This window comes from Fundulus heteroclitus, chromosome 1 (genome assembly GCF_011125445.2).
Source record: "Fundulus heteroclitus isolate FHET01 chromosome 1, MU-UCD_Fhet_4.1, whole genome shotgun sequence".
NCBI classification, from domain to species: Eukaryota; Metazoa; Chordata; class Actinopteri; order Cyprinodontiformes; family Fundulidae; genus Fundulus; species Fundulus heteroclitus.
Window position 1 is genome coordinate 21,208,502 of NC_046361.1, and position 18,558 is coordinate 21,227,059.

General features: G+C 42.4%; 1 protein-coding gene across 2 annotated transcripts; it reads right to left on the reverse strand.

Moving 5' to 3' along the window:
- Positions 1-8,009: 8,009 nt before the first annotated feature.
- On the reverse strand, positions 8,010-18,220 carry dhh (desert hedgehog signaling molecule). 2 transcript variants are annotated; one of them, XM_021318509.2, is made up of 4 exons: positions 17,964-18,220; positions 17,229-17,650; positions 10,559-10,820; positions 8,010-9,227 (listed from the first exon to the last, which is right to left on the reverse strand). In XM_021318509.2, the coding sequence occupies exons 2-4, from the start codon at positions 17,535-17,537 to the stop codon at positions 8,455-8,457; spliced, it is 1,344 nt and encodes a 447-aa protein (XP_021174184.2). In that variant the 5' UTR covers positions 17,538-17,650; positions 17,964-18,220; the 3' UTR covers positions 8,010-8,454. The 2 variants fall into 2 exon arrangements, with proteins under 2 accessions (XP_021174184.2, XP_021174182.2); XM_021318507.2 differs by having other exon boundaries at positions 17,229-17,684.
- Positions 18,221-18,558: the final 338 nt, after the last annotated feature.

The window sequence follows — 18,558 nt, forward strand, 5'->3', positions numbered from 1 at the left end:
AAAGTGGGGGTCGGGACCCCCTGGGGGGGTCCCAAGATGCGTTCTGGGGGTCGTGAGATGATTTGATACTGATGTGCGAAAAGATTTAGTGTCTCTTTATTTGTGAAACTGATACCAAAGTATTAATTTGCAAGTTGTTCACTTCATTGTGAGCGTTTTTATAGAAATAAAAACTCCCCCACCCAAAAGGGGTCAGCGATCTGTGGCACTGTTACTTTGGGGGTCGCAGGCTGAAACGTTTGGGCACCCTTGTATTAAAGTAATAGTGTTTTCCTCTACATCTATTTATAGTTACTTTTATACAAGGGCTTTCTATATTGTGGTAAAATGTCAAGAGCAAACAGTGGAATGAAAAAGAGAGAGGAGAAAACAACAACTCACAGCAACCACATATTCAGATATGCGAAGTGAAAGTTGCCTTGTTTTATATTGCATTGTCTAGTGAGAGCATGTACGTGTGTGGCAAAAATAAAGAAAATGAAGAACAACTGATAACAATCCATCGAGCCATTCGTTGTCTCTGATTATCCTCGCAGGGGGTTTGAGGGGTGAGGCCGGGGCACAAAGGTGGAAGACACCCTGGACAAGTCCCTGGTCCATCATAGAGTGACACAGAGACACCCAGGACAAACAACTGAACACTTACATGGCAATTTAGGGCAACCGCTTTACCTAACACACGTTTTCGGGCTGTGGGAGGAGCAACCGTTGAAGTGCACAGGGGGAAAACAAACAAACTATGAATAAAAATTGGAAGCCAGGATTCAAACCCGCTGCACCAAAGCAACAGTGATTGCTGCGCCACAGTCCAGCCTTACGGTGCCACTCAGGCTGTTTCCAAGAACGTAGCACTTCCCTGACTGCAAGGAATCAGAGTGGGATTCTTACTATGAGAACGCTACTTGCCCAACTGCATTATTGTCAAGTATGACGTTTCTTGCCGAGGGGATTGTGTAATTTGGGGCTGTTTATCAGAAATCGGGCCCCGCCCCCTTCAGTTCCAGGAAAAGCTAGGTCGCTCCTGATGCTTCAGAAAGACATTTTGGACAATTTCCTGTTTCTAACTTTGGAGGTGGTCATTTCTCTTCCAGCATGACAGCATACCAGGTCACAAAGCACTGCCCCAAAAAATGGAGGAGCTCGACTAGCATTCACAGAGTCTTGACCTAAGCTTGATACGACTAACCTGACTCTAGCCATATGGATTTCGCTCCGCCTAGCTCCACTTACATCCATCTGGGACCTCTCCCATAGAGAGGGATTTCTCCAACCAATTTTATTGTCCAGCCAATCAGGACGCAGGGCTGGAGTTTCATAGATGTTACGTAGTGGAGAAGCGACCGTGACGTGAGACTGTTTTGATTCAGACAACAATGGCGGCTCGCATCGAGGAAGCGAGCGTTAACATTGATGCTGCTATTTCTTCCTTGTTGTCCAATCTACCTAATATTGTTTCATTAGAGAACGGCTCTGAAGGCTTTTGTTGGTGGAAACGATGTTTTCGCCCTTCTCCCAACCGGATTTGGTAAGTTTTGTTTTCTGGGGCGCTTCCCTGGTGGACGCGGTTAGCGCGAACCATGTTAGGAGGCCTTTAGTCCTCGACGCGGTCGGCCTGGGATCGACTCCGACCCGCGGCGCTTTGCTGCCTGTCTTCCCCCCTCTTCCTGTCAGCTCACTGTCAATAATACGCGTGCCACTAGAGCTGCAAACACATAAAAAAAAGTTTGGTTTTTTTCCTGCGTCGCTCTCATCAGCGTCACTGGTTAGCTTCGGTGTGAGTGGTTTAAATGTCGATAAAGATGACAGACAAGTGGCTTATCCAATCATATGCAAGGAGTTTTGATAAGGCCCAGCCTTCAATAAAGCCAATTCCTATGTAGAGGTCCCAGATTGATGTGAGTGGAGCTAGGCGGAGCGACATCCGTCTGGCTAGGGTCAGGTTATAATACGACGCCTTTGAGACGAAAGTAAGAGCAGAGGCTCTTCTTGTCCAACATCAGTGTCTGACCTAACAAATAAAATAACAGTGAAAAGGCTTTCATAAAAAAAAAAAAAAAAAACATTCCTGAACCCGATGGAAAGCTTTTCAAGGGGAGCTGAAGCTGTTGGAGCTTATGTTGAAACCCTATAAGAATAGGATGTTACTCTGGTGCATTTTCTTAAAACAGAAAATAAACGATTACTTCAGCAATACAGTGCATCATCAATACCGGTGAAGTTTTGCAGTAGTTTTCCAGCGGGTATTCCTCAAACTAGTATCATTTTGGTCATTCTGTTCTTGGCAGATTATAGTGCTGGGAATCCAAGAAACTGATACTAGCTGGTTACCTCGTCAGGGTAGCTGTTTATGCATTCAGCTGCTTGTTAGAACAGTGTTAATAAAAGTGACGGGTGGACCCGTTCAGATGGGCAAATTTAAGTTTCTCGCGTGTGAGGGGGGAAAATAGCCGAGCTCAGCCAATAAGCCAGCTGACCGGCCGTGCACAGCAACAGCCAGCAGAAAACTCCAGTCACTCTGCCACTTTCTCTGGTGTCTCATTAGCAGGAGTTGACACTGTAGGGAGGGTGTGACGGAAAGTTTTAGCAGGCTTGAAAGTCTATCTATTATTTAAAAACCTTGTTATACTTTGATACCAGTAACCAGACCATGTCAATTAATAATATAGCACGGCTTTAAATAATCCATATCCATCCGATTGACAGCTTAGTATCCTCATGTTTTCATAATGATTGTGCGTGGAATAGATTTAACTTTTTTTTTTTTTTTAAAGCAGGTAGTCATTTACAAGCCGTGTCATGCACGTGTAAATATGAGCTGCGGACAAGGTTCCTTAGGCGTGGGGGGTCACAAATAGAGGTGGCGTGAGTTCTGAGTTGTTGCCTTTCCTTTATCTGGAAACTGCCTTATCACCGTGTGAAAATTACACAGAAACAAGAAGAAGTTCAAGAGAGCAGCTCAGAGAGTTGCTCCGTCTCTCGTTTTGACCGATACATCCCGCTGGCTGTCCCACTGACACACTGAATCACGGCATGTTAAGATCCAAGAAAAATCTGCCTACAAGGCTGTTGGATTTTGCAGGAGGCCGTAGACGTTTTTTTTATTTTTTATTTTTTATTCCCCCCAAGCCCTAAAATCTGCGCATGTGTAAACGGATAGAGAACAAGGTTAGTTCTTGCTTTTACCGTCGCAGAGACCTTTCATCAATGCACCGACCTCCTCCCAGCCCTAGTTTCTTGATCCCCCTTGTGAGAAGGCCCAGGGCAGCAGCACACACACACACACACACACACACACACACACACACACACACTAAAGCTCTAATGCCATTTGGGATGACCCTGTGAACTTACAGAAAATGGAGCCTGAGTAACAGCCTGTCTCCACTGGGAGAGGGTCACAGGTTTAATCCACACCGGCTCCCGAAATGTCTCGGTGAAGAACGTACAAAGAAGATCTGGAAGTGGCTGGTGATAAAGAGCCACAGCACAAGTGGGCGTTTTATTTATCGAATGTTTTAGATGCATTTGCTATGGATGATGACGCAATAGATTATGTCCAGGAATGTTTCACCGCTGCAGGAGCGTTGTCTGCAGTTGTCCTCATATTAAATATTTTTTTTTTGCAGTAACTTGCAGAGTTATCTAAATTCTCAGGGTTTAAAAGGAGGCGACCGAAGGGATGAATAAAATCACACAAATTCTGGTCGGTTTTGAGAGCAGCGTGCAGGACATCATGTACGCCGTTCTGCTTTAGGTTAAGCGTTGCATTTATCGTTACTCTAATACCAATTTTTCAGCACAAAAACCAAACCAGTGGGATCTAAAGTTACAGCGAACTACACAGTTATTTTCACACACGGTCAGGACATGTAAAAAAATAACAAAACCATTGGCACCACAATTAGTGGCATCCTTAATAACCCTTATAAACTAAACACCACTCTAGTGTTTTATAATCTTTCCTTTTATACGTTGATCAAGGGGCAAAGAAAACGTTAAATTATAAATTCACATATTTCTTTTCCCCTCGTCTTTTCTTAAGGACACAGGTGCCCGTTTCTCTCAGCTTCCTTTTACCTTTTTATGTTGATCAGAGTGTCAAGAAACACATTTTTAATCCATGACTTTATGTGGTATAAACACCATTTCTCTCAGTCTTCAAATTGGGAAAGACATGAGAACCTGAAATTCAAGTAAGGGGATGTGTGTTGCTCTTCATAGTTCATGAAATGGCTACCAGAAAAGGAAAAAAAAAAAGACAAAAAAAACACCTTTTCCCTGATCATCTGCAGTAAAAGTAATACATTCAAAACAATCAGAACATTAACAAGATCGGGCAGAGACTGGTGTTTATCTTGCCACCATGCACAGTGAGCGGAATGATAAGGAGCTGCAGTTTTATCAGTACAAGATTATGCTTCTGGAATAAAACCACATTTTTTTTCGATGCATCTAAATTTAACAGGCCGTTTAATCAGGAGACTGATGTATGGACACAGCTGGTGCATTAACGCCAGGACGCTTCCTTTGGAGGTTCTTAAAAGACAGGAAACTAAGAGCATAACACAAGGACAGCCCCCGGGATTTGCTTGAAGGATCTCGCATCTCTTGTGACCCAATAACTGGTTTAGCCCCCCCAGGAACATCCTGAGTAACTTTTGCTACAACGCCGATAAGCGGAGGCAAAAAGGGAATGAAATGATAAAAGAATCAGGGATTTGTCACTTAGTTCTATTACTAACTTTTATTTGCTATTATCACCTGTTTGTGATAATATGCAACAGCATCACCATGTGGATACTTTGTAGATTATGTGATATATTTGAGCTATTTTTTCTCTCCATTTTTACATCTATGGACAATCATGATGTGTATTTTTTAGCCTGAAGTAATGGTGCCTGTAACGTTTTAAGATCTCCGTATTCCTCTGTTGTTCTTCTTGTCACTATTCTGTGTTGTTTTGTGTAGCTGGGTTTGCCTGCCCAGGGACTGCAGAGGGAAATTAGCTCTGGCTAGAACCTCACATATTTACATTGTATTAATTAATGCACACTGTCTCTTTTACTAATGAATAAAGGCAAGAGCTGGTTGCAGAAGCAGAAGTCTGAGGAGAATAAAAACAGGTCCGCTTGTGTGGGTTCCGTTGCATGTCTCTGCCTGATAGGAAAGGTAGAAAAATGTGCCATTCCTTCATCCCCCCGCCATTTGAAAACCCCTCATGTGCCACTTGTGACTCTTTCAGAGCACTGTTTCAAGTATGGTAATTCACAGCTTTGACTGTTGCTGGAGATGTGCGCCAGCAGTTTCTCTCGATAGCGTTTGGTCAGCTAATGTCTGAGTTCCTCTTTGACTGAGGTGAGCATGTTTTCATTTTGAAAATAAGGCATTACTGGTCCCAGTGACAGGATTACTTAACTCCCCATTCAGCTTTAAGACAATTAGATCAGATTTTGGAGGGAGCCGAGGCTGGTCCGAATGTGGCGACTGATTGGTCGACAGATCTAAGCAGAGGTGGTATTAGAGGGCCGAGCTGCTCCCATTGGCCAGGGCAGAGAAGCCCAATGCGTTCCCATCTGGCTCCTGTGCTTCAAGGATAATCCCCTGGAATACCTCCACAGATGTTTACAACAGCACATAAACTATGAGAGCAGAATGCATTTTTCTCTTGGATTTTATCAAATTGTTTTTATTTTTTTTATAGTTATAAAGCTCAAAAACGTTGAAAAAAAGAAGAAGTAGCTTTTAAAGAAGCCAGCCAGCAAAAGCCTCTTTTATAGCAGAGTTTTGTCCATCTGTGGTTTATCCTCTTAATATTTTATTATTGAGGTCATTGGGCGTTGGTTCGAACTCATGCGTCTGATGTACATTCAGGGGGTCTAACAAGGCACTTTTAAGAAAATTAGTAAATTAAATCTGCACTCTAAAAACATATTTAATCAAATTATAGTTATTTGCTCTGGAAAAAAAAGAAGGCTGTCCCATCTTTTGAAGCCTGGATCACAACACTGACAGGTATCCTGCAGTGGGAGAGGATTTGTTACATCTTTCTTGACAGACTGGAGGATCTGGAAGGAATCTGGAAACTGGTGATCTTATTTATAGGAGAGGAGGACAGTTAGAATATACAACACATGCTTTAGTCTCAGTAAACCTAGGTAGCATCTATTGGGATGGGGGCATTTATCAAATGTTAAAGGCAGTCATTTTACGTACATTTTTGTCCTGCTATATTATTGCTTTACAATAACACTGTAAGTAGTTTTCTAATGTTTGAGAAACACTTGATGTGAAATCTGAAATCTCACCACAAGGGGGTGCTCGTTTCCTGTTTCTGTTCACATCGCAAAGCGTGTCTCTTAGGAACAATTAAACGGTTTTGGATAAAGTCTTTGACTCCCGTGTTGGCACCATGACTCCTTATGTGAAAATGTGGAGGGCCAAATGTGCCACACATATTTCTAAATGTTAAAAATAAATAGAAATGTATGCACATGTCCTTCCACACGAGAATGAATAGAGTGTGACAATTAAAATCTGAATTCATCATACACAAAAACATAAAACGTTATTATGACTATGAGATGTAATTATTCCATAGTTCCTGATGGGTCACACAGCGGAGTGGTTAGGTAGCATTGTTGCTCTTGCAGCAAGGAGGCCTCTTGGGTTTGAATCCCACTGGGATCTCCCCTCCCACAGTCCAATAACATGACCGTTTGGTTAATTGGTTACTCTAAATTGCCAGTAGGCATGTATGAGAATGTATGAGCATGGTTGTGTGTCTGTGACAGAATGAAGACCTATTCGCAGTGTATCTCATCTTTTTCCCAATAAACGCTGTAGATAGGAAGCTGCGACTGTGGAAGGACAAGTGGGTTTAGAGAAGACGGACGTATGGATGGCTCCTAGTTTAAAGTGCATCATGAACTAATTTAAGCTGTCACTCTGGTTTTATGAATATTTGATTTGGTTAATTTAACCTTCATCTACGGCACCGTTACCCTCATCATTCACACCGAAAGGGACCAAAAGTACTACTATTAAATAACTAAAAAGATCAGTTAAAAAGTGATCTACCGTATATGTCAACCATGTAAAACTAAATAGTTTATTACATGTATAGCTCAAAATGTCAGTTATTATCAATGAAAAGTTGTATTTCAGAGTCCTGTTCTGTAGCAAACACTGGAGTTTACTTTATCGGTCAGGTTTACTCAAAGTGTATACATTTGTTTCACAAAAATGTGTTTATGGTTTACTTCTTACAGGAGGTGCAACATTTTTTTATCCACAACTTCAGCCTGCAGGCAAAAAGGAAATTCTGTTCTCCCGTTAGTACTACAACCATGTACAGATACACAAAGAAGTATATAAAAAAAAAAAAAACATTAAAAAAAAATGCATGTTAAACCATGCATGCAACCTCACAGTTATTGACTCCTCCATGTTGGTCAATTACACCAAGTCCCATCGTCTACTGTGCCAGATTCAGCTTTCTAATTTCTGAGTTATGGACATTTAGTCAAAAGCAAGTGGAAATTGTTTCACTTCTTATTCATTTAGTGACATATAAAACATTTAATGACATGATTTTGGCACTTTTTTTCCCCCAAGAAGCAAAAATAGCGCATATACTGTATATACTGCATTATTGTGTTATTGTATAAGTAGGGATAGAGTCAAATTCCTCATATGTGTGCACATATCCAGCAAATAAAGCTGATTCTGATTTAAAAGAACAGAAACCAAAATAAAACCTCTTGCAGCCTAAGAACCATAAAGGTTACGTATTTCAGACCCAAACTAGACTAAACCCTGTTCTCTAATATTCTGCGGGACCTCAAGGTAATAAAGTCAAGGAGCGGCACAGCATGGGGGAATATTAACTAGGCCTGGGCTTTTCATTAAACTTCTTAACCTTGCAGAAACCGTTTTCCCTCCTTAACAGGTAAAAGAGGAATCACTTTGATAGCCAAACGAGCTGAAGAAAAGCCCAAATGTTGCTTTATAGAATAACATTTTTATTTGTTTGGTGATATGATACCAAGTCAGTGCTTACAATACAAGTTGTGGAATTATTATTACAATAATAAAATGCAACCTCTATATATTATGATTCACGAAGTACAAAAATAAAGATTCTGTTTTACAGGAAACTCATTCCTATCCCATTAGATTTTTACATTTCTTTCACCGTAAAACGACAGCGGCTGTACAGATACCGGCTGATATACAGTCATATTTGTCATTAACCTTCTCTGACCAATAATTGTATTATTCAACGTATCTCACATACTGCTTATGTTAAGCGTTACAGTAGATTAGCATACAAACAGTAGTGTATAAAGCCAGCCAGCTATGCCAGTGTCTCTTTTTTTTTTCTTATTTGAAGAGAAAAAACAGCCAGTTTACATGAGGTATGGCCTGCAGTATAAGTCTGCAGGTTCTAACTTCTTAAGGATGGAAAATGTCCGAGTCTAAAAAGACGCACGCAAATCTGTAGAGTAATCTAGCATACCAGTGTACGTCGGACATCTTCAAGAAGCAATGCTCCTCGTCTTTCACCGCGAGAGGCTCGCTGAGATTGCCTCGTCTGCGGATACCTGCTCGGTCCATTGGTGCCAAAGTGCCAACGTGTGTTCCAGTCTTAGTGCAAGCTTTTTGCTCTTCCTTCGCCGTTTCACCCCGAAATAACCGGCCCAGGGAGTGGAGAAGTCGCAAAGGTCCAAAGGCCCAGTGTGCAAGTTTGTGGTCCTCCAGCAGCGCGTAGCTGGACACCAGCACCCCGTCCACAAACAGAGTTCCAGCTTCAGTCAGAGGCGCAAACACTCCCACGCTTTCAGTGAGAGAAACAGACACGATTCGGGAGGTTTCCGCTCGACCCCCCGCCGCCGTGATGAGGACGCAGTCCCCGACCTTGGCTCTGCCGGCAAACCGAGCCTGATACTCGCTGCTTCTACAGTCAGGGTCTAAAAACATTAAATGATGTGGAGTCAGGACCAGCCGGCGGCCGCCGTCCGTCTCCAGAGACACAAAGGTGGACCGTCTCTCCCGGTCCCGGTGCAGAAACAGCAGGACCTGGCTGTACTCGAGCCGGCCTGTTCCAGACAGAGCCAGGACGCTGTCGCCAGGGGCCAGCGATGACAGAGTCTTCTGCCTCCCTCCAGGAACGGTCACCCGGGCCCAGCCTGGGAAACAGCCGCCTCTCTCCACGGCTTCAGACTTATCTGCAGAGAGGATCAGACAGAAAAAAAAAAAAGGTTTAACATCTAAAAGCTGGTTTATCTTAACCCTCACATAGAGGGGACATCTTAACAGACTAGAACAATGAAATGTTTGCTTCAGTTTTTCAGTTCAAAAAGTGATGCTCATTAGGTAAAATTCCACACAAAATGACAAGTTTCAAGCATTTATTTCTGTAAATTTCAATTAACATGCCTTAAAGCTGGTAAAAACCTCTCTTGGTTCTGTTTCTCAGAAAGCAGACCAATAAGGGGGGGAAAAAAACTGCAGAAATGCTATGCTTCGACCTACACCATCATATGGAAGACTGCTGACTTGACAGCTGTCCAACACAGTCAGCGACATCCTCACCAGGGAGGGACGAAACCAAAAGGTCACTGCTAAAGAAGCCTGTGCAAATCCTCAGTCATCCGGGTCGTGGCGACAGCAAACCGGCTTGAGTCGCCTGTTCAAGCCCGAGCCACCTGATCGGACATAACGTCCTCAGAAAGAACTGAGCGAAAGTCCGGCTTCCTTCGATTTAGGCCCGTTTGCAAAGAAGCTGCCCGTTCACGGAGTGCTGTGTCCAAGCATGTTAATGGAAAGTTTAGTGGAAAGAAAAAGTGCACAGAGTAAGCAATGGGGACAACAGCAGTCCTGAGATTTACAAGTCAGAGCGCTAAGATGCATCACTCCAAGCATAGAGCATCAGCTGTTGCATTAACTGTGGTAGACCTCTCTTCAACAAGAGACAGCCTTGTGAAAATGTTGATTTCTATTTTCTAATAGAACCTGGCCTGAAGATCCGGCGCCTGCTTTTTAATAACCAGTGTGCATTATAGGGCAGACAACGTGGCTTACCCGAACCCCACAGAGTATCTATGGTGTATTATCAAGACGAAGATGAGCGACTCCAAACCAATATTCAGATGAGCTGAAGCTCGTTATCAATGCAACCAGGGGGTACCAAGCACATCAGCAGAGCCTCAGGTGGATTGCTTCCACGCCATGCTGCACATTTGCAGTTATTCATGCTAAGGAGCCCGAACCAATTACTGATTACACTGATTTTTCAAGTAGCCAAATTTCCTTTTCATGTTGTTTTTATGCAAAATCTAAAATTTCCTAAGCGAATAAGTGTTTTTTTTTTCATCATGCTCTAAGCTAGAATCGTCTAAAATAACAGAAATAAACACTTGTAACGGATAACTGTGTGGCATTAACTCCACGTGATACGAGATTCACTTTTTGAAGTGAATTACTGAAATAAATGAACATCTTGCTGATGTTCCAATTTACCGAGACGCACTTGTAATCGCGAATAAAAAAAACTTACCAGCTTTTACCGAACAGTGGACGTGATACCTGGACTCATAGTGGACCCAGTCAAAGCCCGCTTCCACAGCCAGCTGAGCCAGGATACCGTACTTCTTCGTTTCTCTGTCGTCCGTGGTGATATCCACGGCCCGGCCTTCGTAGTGCAGGGAGCCTGGAGGGTGGTGACCGTCCTCGTCCCACGCCTCGGTCACGCGCAGGTGTACCCCTGGCCACTGGTTCATCACGGCAATGGCCAGCCTGTTCAAACAGTCCTTACATCGCTGCAAGACAAGAAAACATGGGAGGTGTAAGATTAGAGGGGATACCCAGGCAGACGGAGCCCAATCCCTGGTGCTCCTCCATGTTTTAGATGTTCCCTTTGTTAAACTAATGGGTCAGAACGGGCATGCTGAGGGGCAACAATGTTTAGGATAAGGTGTGATGGAGCAGGGAAACACAGAGGTAAGTGGCTTTAAGGAACACGGTTGGGTACCGCTGACACAGATGACATTAAGGGCTATCCCCATCAGCATATACTGTGCATCACTCCAGTTTTGCATTAGTTTAACTGGCAGAAATTCAGGACTCCTCACTCTAAATTATCACGTCCTTTAAGACCTACAGTATGTTTTTCTCTTTCAAAAATATCTCGTTCAGTAAACACCATTTAAAGTAATATTTAAACTAAACAGAATCAGGAGCTGATATGATTTTGGCTCAGTTTCTGTGGTTTTAAAAACTAGTGCAGCACAATATAGCGAATCCTAAACATTATCCCAACATTGACATCTGCAAAAAAAAAATAAGGAAAGGACTGCTTTCACATAATATTTAAGGTAAATGCTCATAAATTCATGCTTTGCATCCTATAATATGTAGCTGGTTGCGTGAGTTTTCACACGATACAGTTCTAACTGATGAGGTTGTTAAAGAGCACAGAGGTTGATGGGATTATCGCATTGATGGAAAACAGGACAAAATTGAGGGAAATGTAGCTTAATTGCACTTAATTATTTTCCTGATATCTAGCAGTTCTAGTAAAAGCCACATACTTTTCAGGAAAAGAAAAAAAGAAACATTTTTAAATGTAAATTCCAACTCTTTATTTGAAGTCAGGTGCTGTTTGATACTTTTTAATAGATATTTCAAATCACACCTATTGATGGTGATCAATAGAGTTGACTTGCACCAGAAAACAAGAACGAATAAAAAGGGCGATGTGAGGCTGTTGCAGAGGGAACTAGCGCATTTGACATCTAATCCTTAAATGCTCAACGTGTTCAACAAAAAGAGAAAAGAAATCAGATCTTTTTTATTTTATTTCTGTAAATAATTGTCGTTTCAGAGATGCACTCATCAGGCTTTTAAACGGCGATGCCGATTTCTGGTTTTGTGTAAGATCTGATCAGCGGTCCAGATTGACTGACTGACACCGACTAGAGACTCTTTTCAAGCCAACCCTCACTTGTATGATTAATGTTAGGGATACATTGATTAGACTTGTTGTGGTCGTTGGCAATTTCCACTTTTTTTTTTTTTTTTTTTAAGTCTGACCTGACTTTACTGATTTTGACCTATTCAGATTTACTTTCATTCTAGGGATCATAAGAATGATTGTACTGCTGGTTCTTGGACTGAGGTAGTAGTTTTCAATTCAAGATGCACCAGTCAGCCTTTTTCTGGCTCATAGAGATGTCTTAGACAAGAAAATGTAAAGATTATCCACATGTAGACACACACACACAGTTCATTTTCATTAAATTAAAGAGTAAAAGTACCCACTGTTGATTGATGTTTTTATTGAGTAAATATTGATGGGAATTCTTAGTTTTGATGCATTTGAAAAGGCGAAAGGGACAATCTGAATATTCCAGTCAGAGTCTGATCCATTGGTCCATCTTTTCTTTTTTTTGTGAAATATTGACTTTGGTTTCTTAGGAAGTAAACCTCTGCACATTCATATTTCCGTTTGCTTAGAGACGCAAGTCATTGGAGAGTTTTCCGTGAGAGACAAACCTCTCCTCTCCCACTCTGAACATGCTTCTTACCGTGTCCAGGATGAACTCTGGTTCCAATGACCGACATTTGCAGTCTTTCATGAACAGCCAGGCCACCGCTACAATGACCAGCGCCTTGTATCCGAGTCTACACCTAAGTATAGAGACCGATAAAACACGGTTCCTCCCTCGCTCCGCTAAAGGCCATCTCAGCTTTTTTGCAAACAATCAGACTTGCAACCTACTGTAGCCAGTTTAGCACATTCTTTGGCCTTTTCAACAGGGTGACAGAATAATCAAGGCCATTCTCTGCCTTCCCAGATTGTTCCAGGCTCCAGTTAGACACTTTCACCCCTGAGACATTTGATCAAATGTGTGCACAGTGACTCTTAACACCCCCATGGGCCATAATGTAGCAGACTGTGTCAGCATTGTCGCAAAATAGTGTTGGGGGGGAGAGTGGAACAAAAGGATGACGACGACAGCAGCAGCAGCAGCAGCAGCAGCGGCGTCTGAGCTGATACACTCATTATTTCCTCTGCGCATGATCATTTTAGTCATTTTCTGGCCTTTGCAAAGTATTTTTGTCAAATACATTTATGCAGCAAAATGAAAAGAGGCGCAAAAAAAAAAAAAAAAAAAAAAGAAAGTAGGATGGGAGCGAGATGAGGACCTCGGCGAGAAGAAAGCCATGCAGAGGAGGGTCGAGGTTGAGGCGAACAAGGAGGCCAGGGGGAAGAATGTATGGGCACAGGCTTGGGAATGTGACAGAAAGAGTGAGAAAGAGTGAGGGGCAGAAAACAAACTGGGTACATTTCTCTCCCAATGCCATAGAGGAGAGGCGTTTCATTGTCACAACTACAATAGTCGCTTTTCCGACGGTGCCATTACTTCAGCAGGCGGGAATTTTAGTATAGGCGACCTCTGCGGAGTTCTCAAAGTGACGCACAAAGAGCGTCTTTCACGTGTAGGGGTGTTCATACGCGCACATACACACGGCCTAAACGGGTACACAGAGGGTATGCACATACAATTAGAGATTTTCATCACATAAAAAAAATCACTCCGGGAGAGGGGGAAGGAACACAGACCCACATCCCAAACATTTACAGAGACCCCTCAGCATCCAGGACGTAGCTGCATCCCCTTCAGGAGGTGTTTGGCTCCCATCTTTGCTAACAAGCTAAACACGTTTGGGGGTAGCGTCGCCGGTAAACGAAAACAAATGCAAGAAATTCATCGGCATGCAAGCACAAATGGATATTTTCGCCTTGAAGGAAACAAAGTTTGCAACTTTAAATCATTTTTTTTGTTTCCACTGACAAACCCTCTGGTTAAAGATTATGAAGGAACTGCTTCCCGGGGGAGCTTGGTTGCAGAATTACATCCTGATCTTGTTATCTACAAAAGCGCCGGCCGGTAGCACAGAGTTTCAGCAAACAAAGAACGAGGCCCTTTTATGTGATGTCAAGGTAACATATTAGCACGGTAAAGAGCATGTGAGCTGGAAATGCCAGCCTGAACGGATCCGATTGACAACAACGCGCCAATCAGTCGCCCCGCAGGTCCTAGTCGACTAACGTGTCGTTGATCGGTGAGCCCAACCATTCGTTAACTGGATTCAAATGAAGAACTCCCAAAATTTTAGGTTTGTAAACATTAGCAGATTCGCTCCAGTTTACATCTTTTTTTTTTAGATTGAGAAATAGGTTAAAAGGTTAGAGAGACATGCTTCACTGCATAATTGGAGATAATCTAGTTTGTTCATTTTTTTTTGTTCTCCATTTTTAAAAGGAGGATGCAGCCCATTTTTTTTTCAACCATTCTGTCATAGTCCTTAGAAAGGAAGCAAATTTTTCTCTTTTTTTGTGTTATGGTCCTTAGAATAAAACCATTTGAAACTATCTGAAAGTGGAATAGACAAGTCGGACCTTGGCCGGACCACAATGGCGGATTCAGGCAGGGGCGCGGGTGGCGCGCGCACCCCCTTTTGGAGACGAAAATGATTTTTTTAGAGCGGACGGGCATTGGGCGGAAGCTGTACTTTTTTTTTTTTTTTACCTCAGAGTGGCCATCGCTCTGGTCGTACTATCTTTGATGTGTCAATCAAACAATTCAACCAATCAAATCAACGACTGAAGACAACATGCTAGCCAATTACAGCTGGAGAGGGGCGGGTCACTTGGTCATACAAATAGCTTTCAGAGCGATGCCGGCGGCGTGGCTCGGCTGTGGTCACCGTCGGTGTAGGTAGAGCGGGATGGATATTCGGTGTGATTACCAAACAATTAGAAGAAGAGACAAAGAAGCAAGCGAGAACGAGCTGGAAGCAGCGCTATTAATTTCTGTTTGAAACGTCTGTTTGAAGTCAACACTGGAGTAAACATTGATGCTAGGAGGGTTAGCTAGACAGCTAGCAGCACAAGGAGCAAAACTCAGGAGTAAAACTGCTAAACTGAAGAAACTTGGGTTACTTCAGGTAGAAGGCAACTCTGCTTTGTTCTTATTCTTGTGCTCCTAGCTGCTGTAATTACAGAACCTCTTCTAGTATGAATTTTTATTTCAGTCAGTGTTCAGCCTGACACCATTGCTCATGTTTATGTATGCTAATGCTTGACTTTTGAGTCAAGACAGCTCTACAGGTTGCTGTATCTCACTGTTAGGTTCCATCTCAAACCAGCATAAAACCTGCCCAACTAAAAAGAAAAAAACAAGCCCAAATCTCAAGCTCTCTTATGTTAAAAGCGCAGAAGTATGAAACACATGAGAACATGCCACTATGTACACAAAATGTACAATCAGTCAACCAAATAACACACAAAATCACTTTAACAACCATGATATATCAACCGGGAAAAAAAAACCTTACCTTAATATAAACTTAATTTGTCTTATAGAGCTCAATAAAACATTTTTCTTTTAGTAGAACTCAACCCCTCTAGGGGGATTTACAGAGACCAATACAATTTCATAGTGACACTTGATTAACCATTATTATTTTCTTGTTTTATTATAACAATCAATATTATTCATAATATCTATTATTCATTGATGATGTCAGATTCGACTCATTTAAAAAATAAATTGACCAGTAAAATGAGTTCAATGAGATGGCATTTTATTAAAATGGTTTTAGTTTTTTTCCAGACATGGACAACCATTGTGATATATATTTTGTTAGTAATTCTTTCTAAAAGCCCAACAAATGTAAAAAGCTTCCCAAATTTTTACAACCAGCCCATAACCTATTTTAGCTCATTGTGTTCAAAAGAAGCTTAATTGGGTGGAAAGCTGCCTAATTTGGTAACACTGAATAAACTATATCTTTTTGTTTGATTTTTTTAGATTTTGGGATTTTATTGAGAGTTTGTTTCTTAACACTGTAGGAGATGTCACAGAGCCACTGTTCAGCCTAAAGCATGTAAAATGCTTTTTTTTTTTTTTTTTTTTTTTTTTTAAGGTGTGCCCCCCTGAAAAGTGTAATGCCCTCCTGTAATTTGTTTCTGCAGCCAGGTCTGTCCGAGCATGAATTTGAATTGCTCACAGCTCAGGTCTCGCGTTATTACAACGCGATTAAAACTATTTCAAAGCAACTTGCATATGATGAACGATGAGAGTGAGAAATAGATCTTTACATCATATAAAGATGATCTACCATCATGATCAACATTCAGGCAGGAAATGAAGTTGTGGCACACAAAGTGGTCATCATCAGTGGAAAAACGCAGCTCTCTCCCTGAAATTCTAAGGATAACAAATATGAAGTGCTACCCAAACATTTCTATGATTCTTCACCTTCTGTCAGTTATACCTGTTACGAGGTACAGCTACGTCCATTTTACTAAAAAAATATAATTTCTGGAAATAAAGAAAATCTTTGTTTGATTAATTGTTGATAAGAATATTTTTTTAAGGATAATTCTTTCTTCAAACTACTTTTTAACCTTGTGCATGCTGTAAAAACCAAGAAATTTTGTCTTAAAAATTCTTTTTCAATTAAAATAATATAATCATGCTAATTCCACTTATGTTCATCCATTAAAATGATTATCAATTCAAAAACCCATAGATGAATAATTAGGGTAGTGTGGAAGAGTAAAGATGGCATTCTATGGTCATTTAGCCTCACATTGTCTTGACATGACCCTTACGTGCGCACCCCCCTTTGAAAAATCCTGGATCCGCCCCTGGACCAGGAGAAGCCTTATTGGTCGACCTGTAATTCAAAGCTACCGCCTCATGAAAGAACAAGCAGCTACATTTCTGACTTGTGTGTTCCAGTCCTTAGAACGGAAATATCTTAAAGTCAGTGGGGTGGTGCGCGGTGTGATGGTGTTGCTGGGGCCCCCATTTACAGAGGCCATCTGTCCTCAATGCTGTCGTCTGGGGTTTAATTCCCAATCTCAAGATCTTTGCTGAACGTTGTCTGCACCGTCTCCCTGCATGTCTATTTGCTGTCGGATTAATGTCAATGAAGGCCATAAGCATCAGAGATGCCAAAAATTAGCCAAAACCTTAAGCGGTAGTAAAATAATAATAAAAAGAAAAATCTAAAAGAAAATTGGTATCAAGGGAAAGTAGTCAGCATCCATCAGTCAGTCTGACTGTTTGCTCTGGTCGACCTCCTGCTTTAGAACAATAAACTGGCTGAGATTAAATTGAAAATCTAAAACCACAACACACCAGCCTCACCTTGGTCATGACCCGGTCTGCGCTGGTGTTCTCCTCATCCTTGAAGACGATGTCTGGGTTGTAGTTGCACACCAGCTGATTGAAGCGCTCAGAGTTGCGGGAGATCTTGCCCTCGGCCCTGCCGCTGGCCCCGAGGGTGTTCTCCGAGAAGTTGGGGAAGAACTGCTTGTAGCGCATGGGCGTGAGCTTCCTGGGCCTGGAGCGTATGCCGTACCCGGGACCCGGTCCGCATCCCTGTACCACGCCAAGGCAGGTGCAGGCAACGAGCAGGCCGAGCGGTGCCAGGCGGGCCCACCAGAACTGCTTCATTGGGGAGGGTGGGAGCTCAGAGGCTCAGCAGGGTGACGGCCCAGTTCCAGGTGTATGACAGCAGCTGAATGAGGGTCAGATCTTGGTCCATTCCAGATCATGGATTGCTGGTGCTGAGATTTGAAAATGAACCGACAGTGCACAAACCTGAGGTGTTTAGATCGTTTTTTTGGATTAATAAATATTGGATCAAAAGTGAATTTTAAACCACAAAGTGGACACTCCTATAGTAAAAAAAAAAAGCTTTTTTTCTGCCACTCTGACTGGTTGAAGTATTTCTAAAGTTTGGCATCAGTTATTCGAAGCAAAGCAGCATGAGGTTTCTGGAGAAGGGTCTCAGCAGACGCGCTGCTCGCCTCTGGTCTCGGTTCCTCTGCAGGAACCTGTCTTGACGCAGGTGTTTTGAAGGGTTTCTCGCTCACTTACCGCGTCCCTCTCCTCTCCGGCTTCCCTTAAAGGAAGCACACACCTAAAGTCCGACGCTCTCCCTGACCATGAAACCCTCCTCTGGCGCAGTCATCCTCTTTTTCTCTCTCTCTCTTTCTCTTTTTGCGTCCTAATTTCTCGCTTCTTTTAAGAGCTTCCCTCTCCTTCGTGCACCCTCCTCGGTCGCGTCTCGGCGCTCCTGGCCACCTTGCGCCAGCCATTGGGTCTTATTAGCATCCGGACAAGATTGCCCTCCCTTCCTCTGCGCGCACAGCACACGCCTCCAATTCAGCCATACAAAGAACATATGATGTTAACACAATGACCCCAAAGCCCCTTCCGCATCAATTACCGTCCCAGGATGGTTAACTCTTTCACGGATGAGTTATGATGGCCCCACTCAGGATTTGTGGGTTCAAATCATCTTTTTTTTTTTGTGTGTGTGTGACCAGGATAATATTTTTAATATGAGCTTTCCAAATGTTTTTTTTAGGCTTAAAAAGATGTACAGCTGCAGCTCAGTTAATCAGAATATCATTCAAAGGTTACTTTATTTCAGTAGTTCCACTGAAAGTCTGAAACTCGCACATTGTTT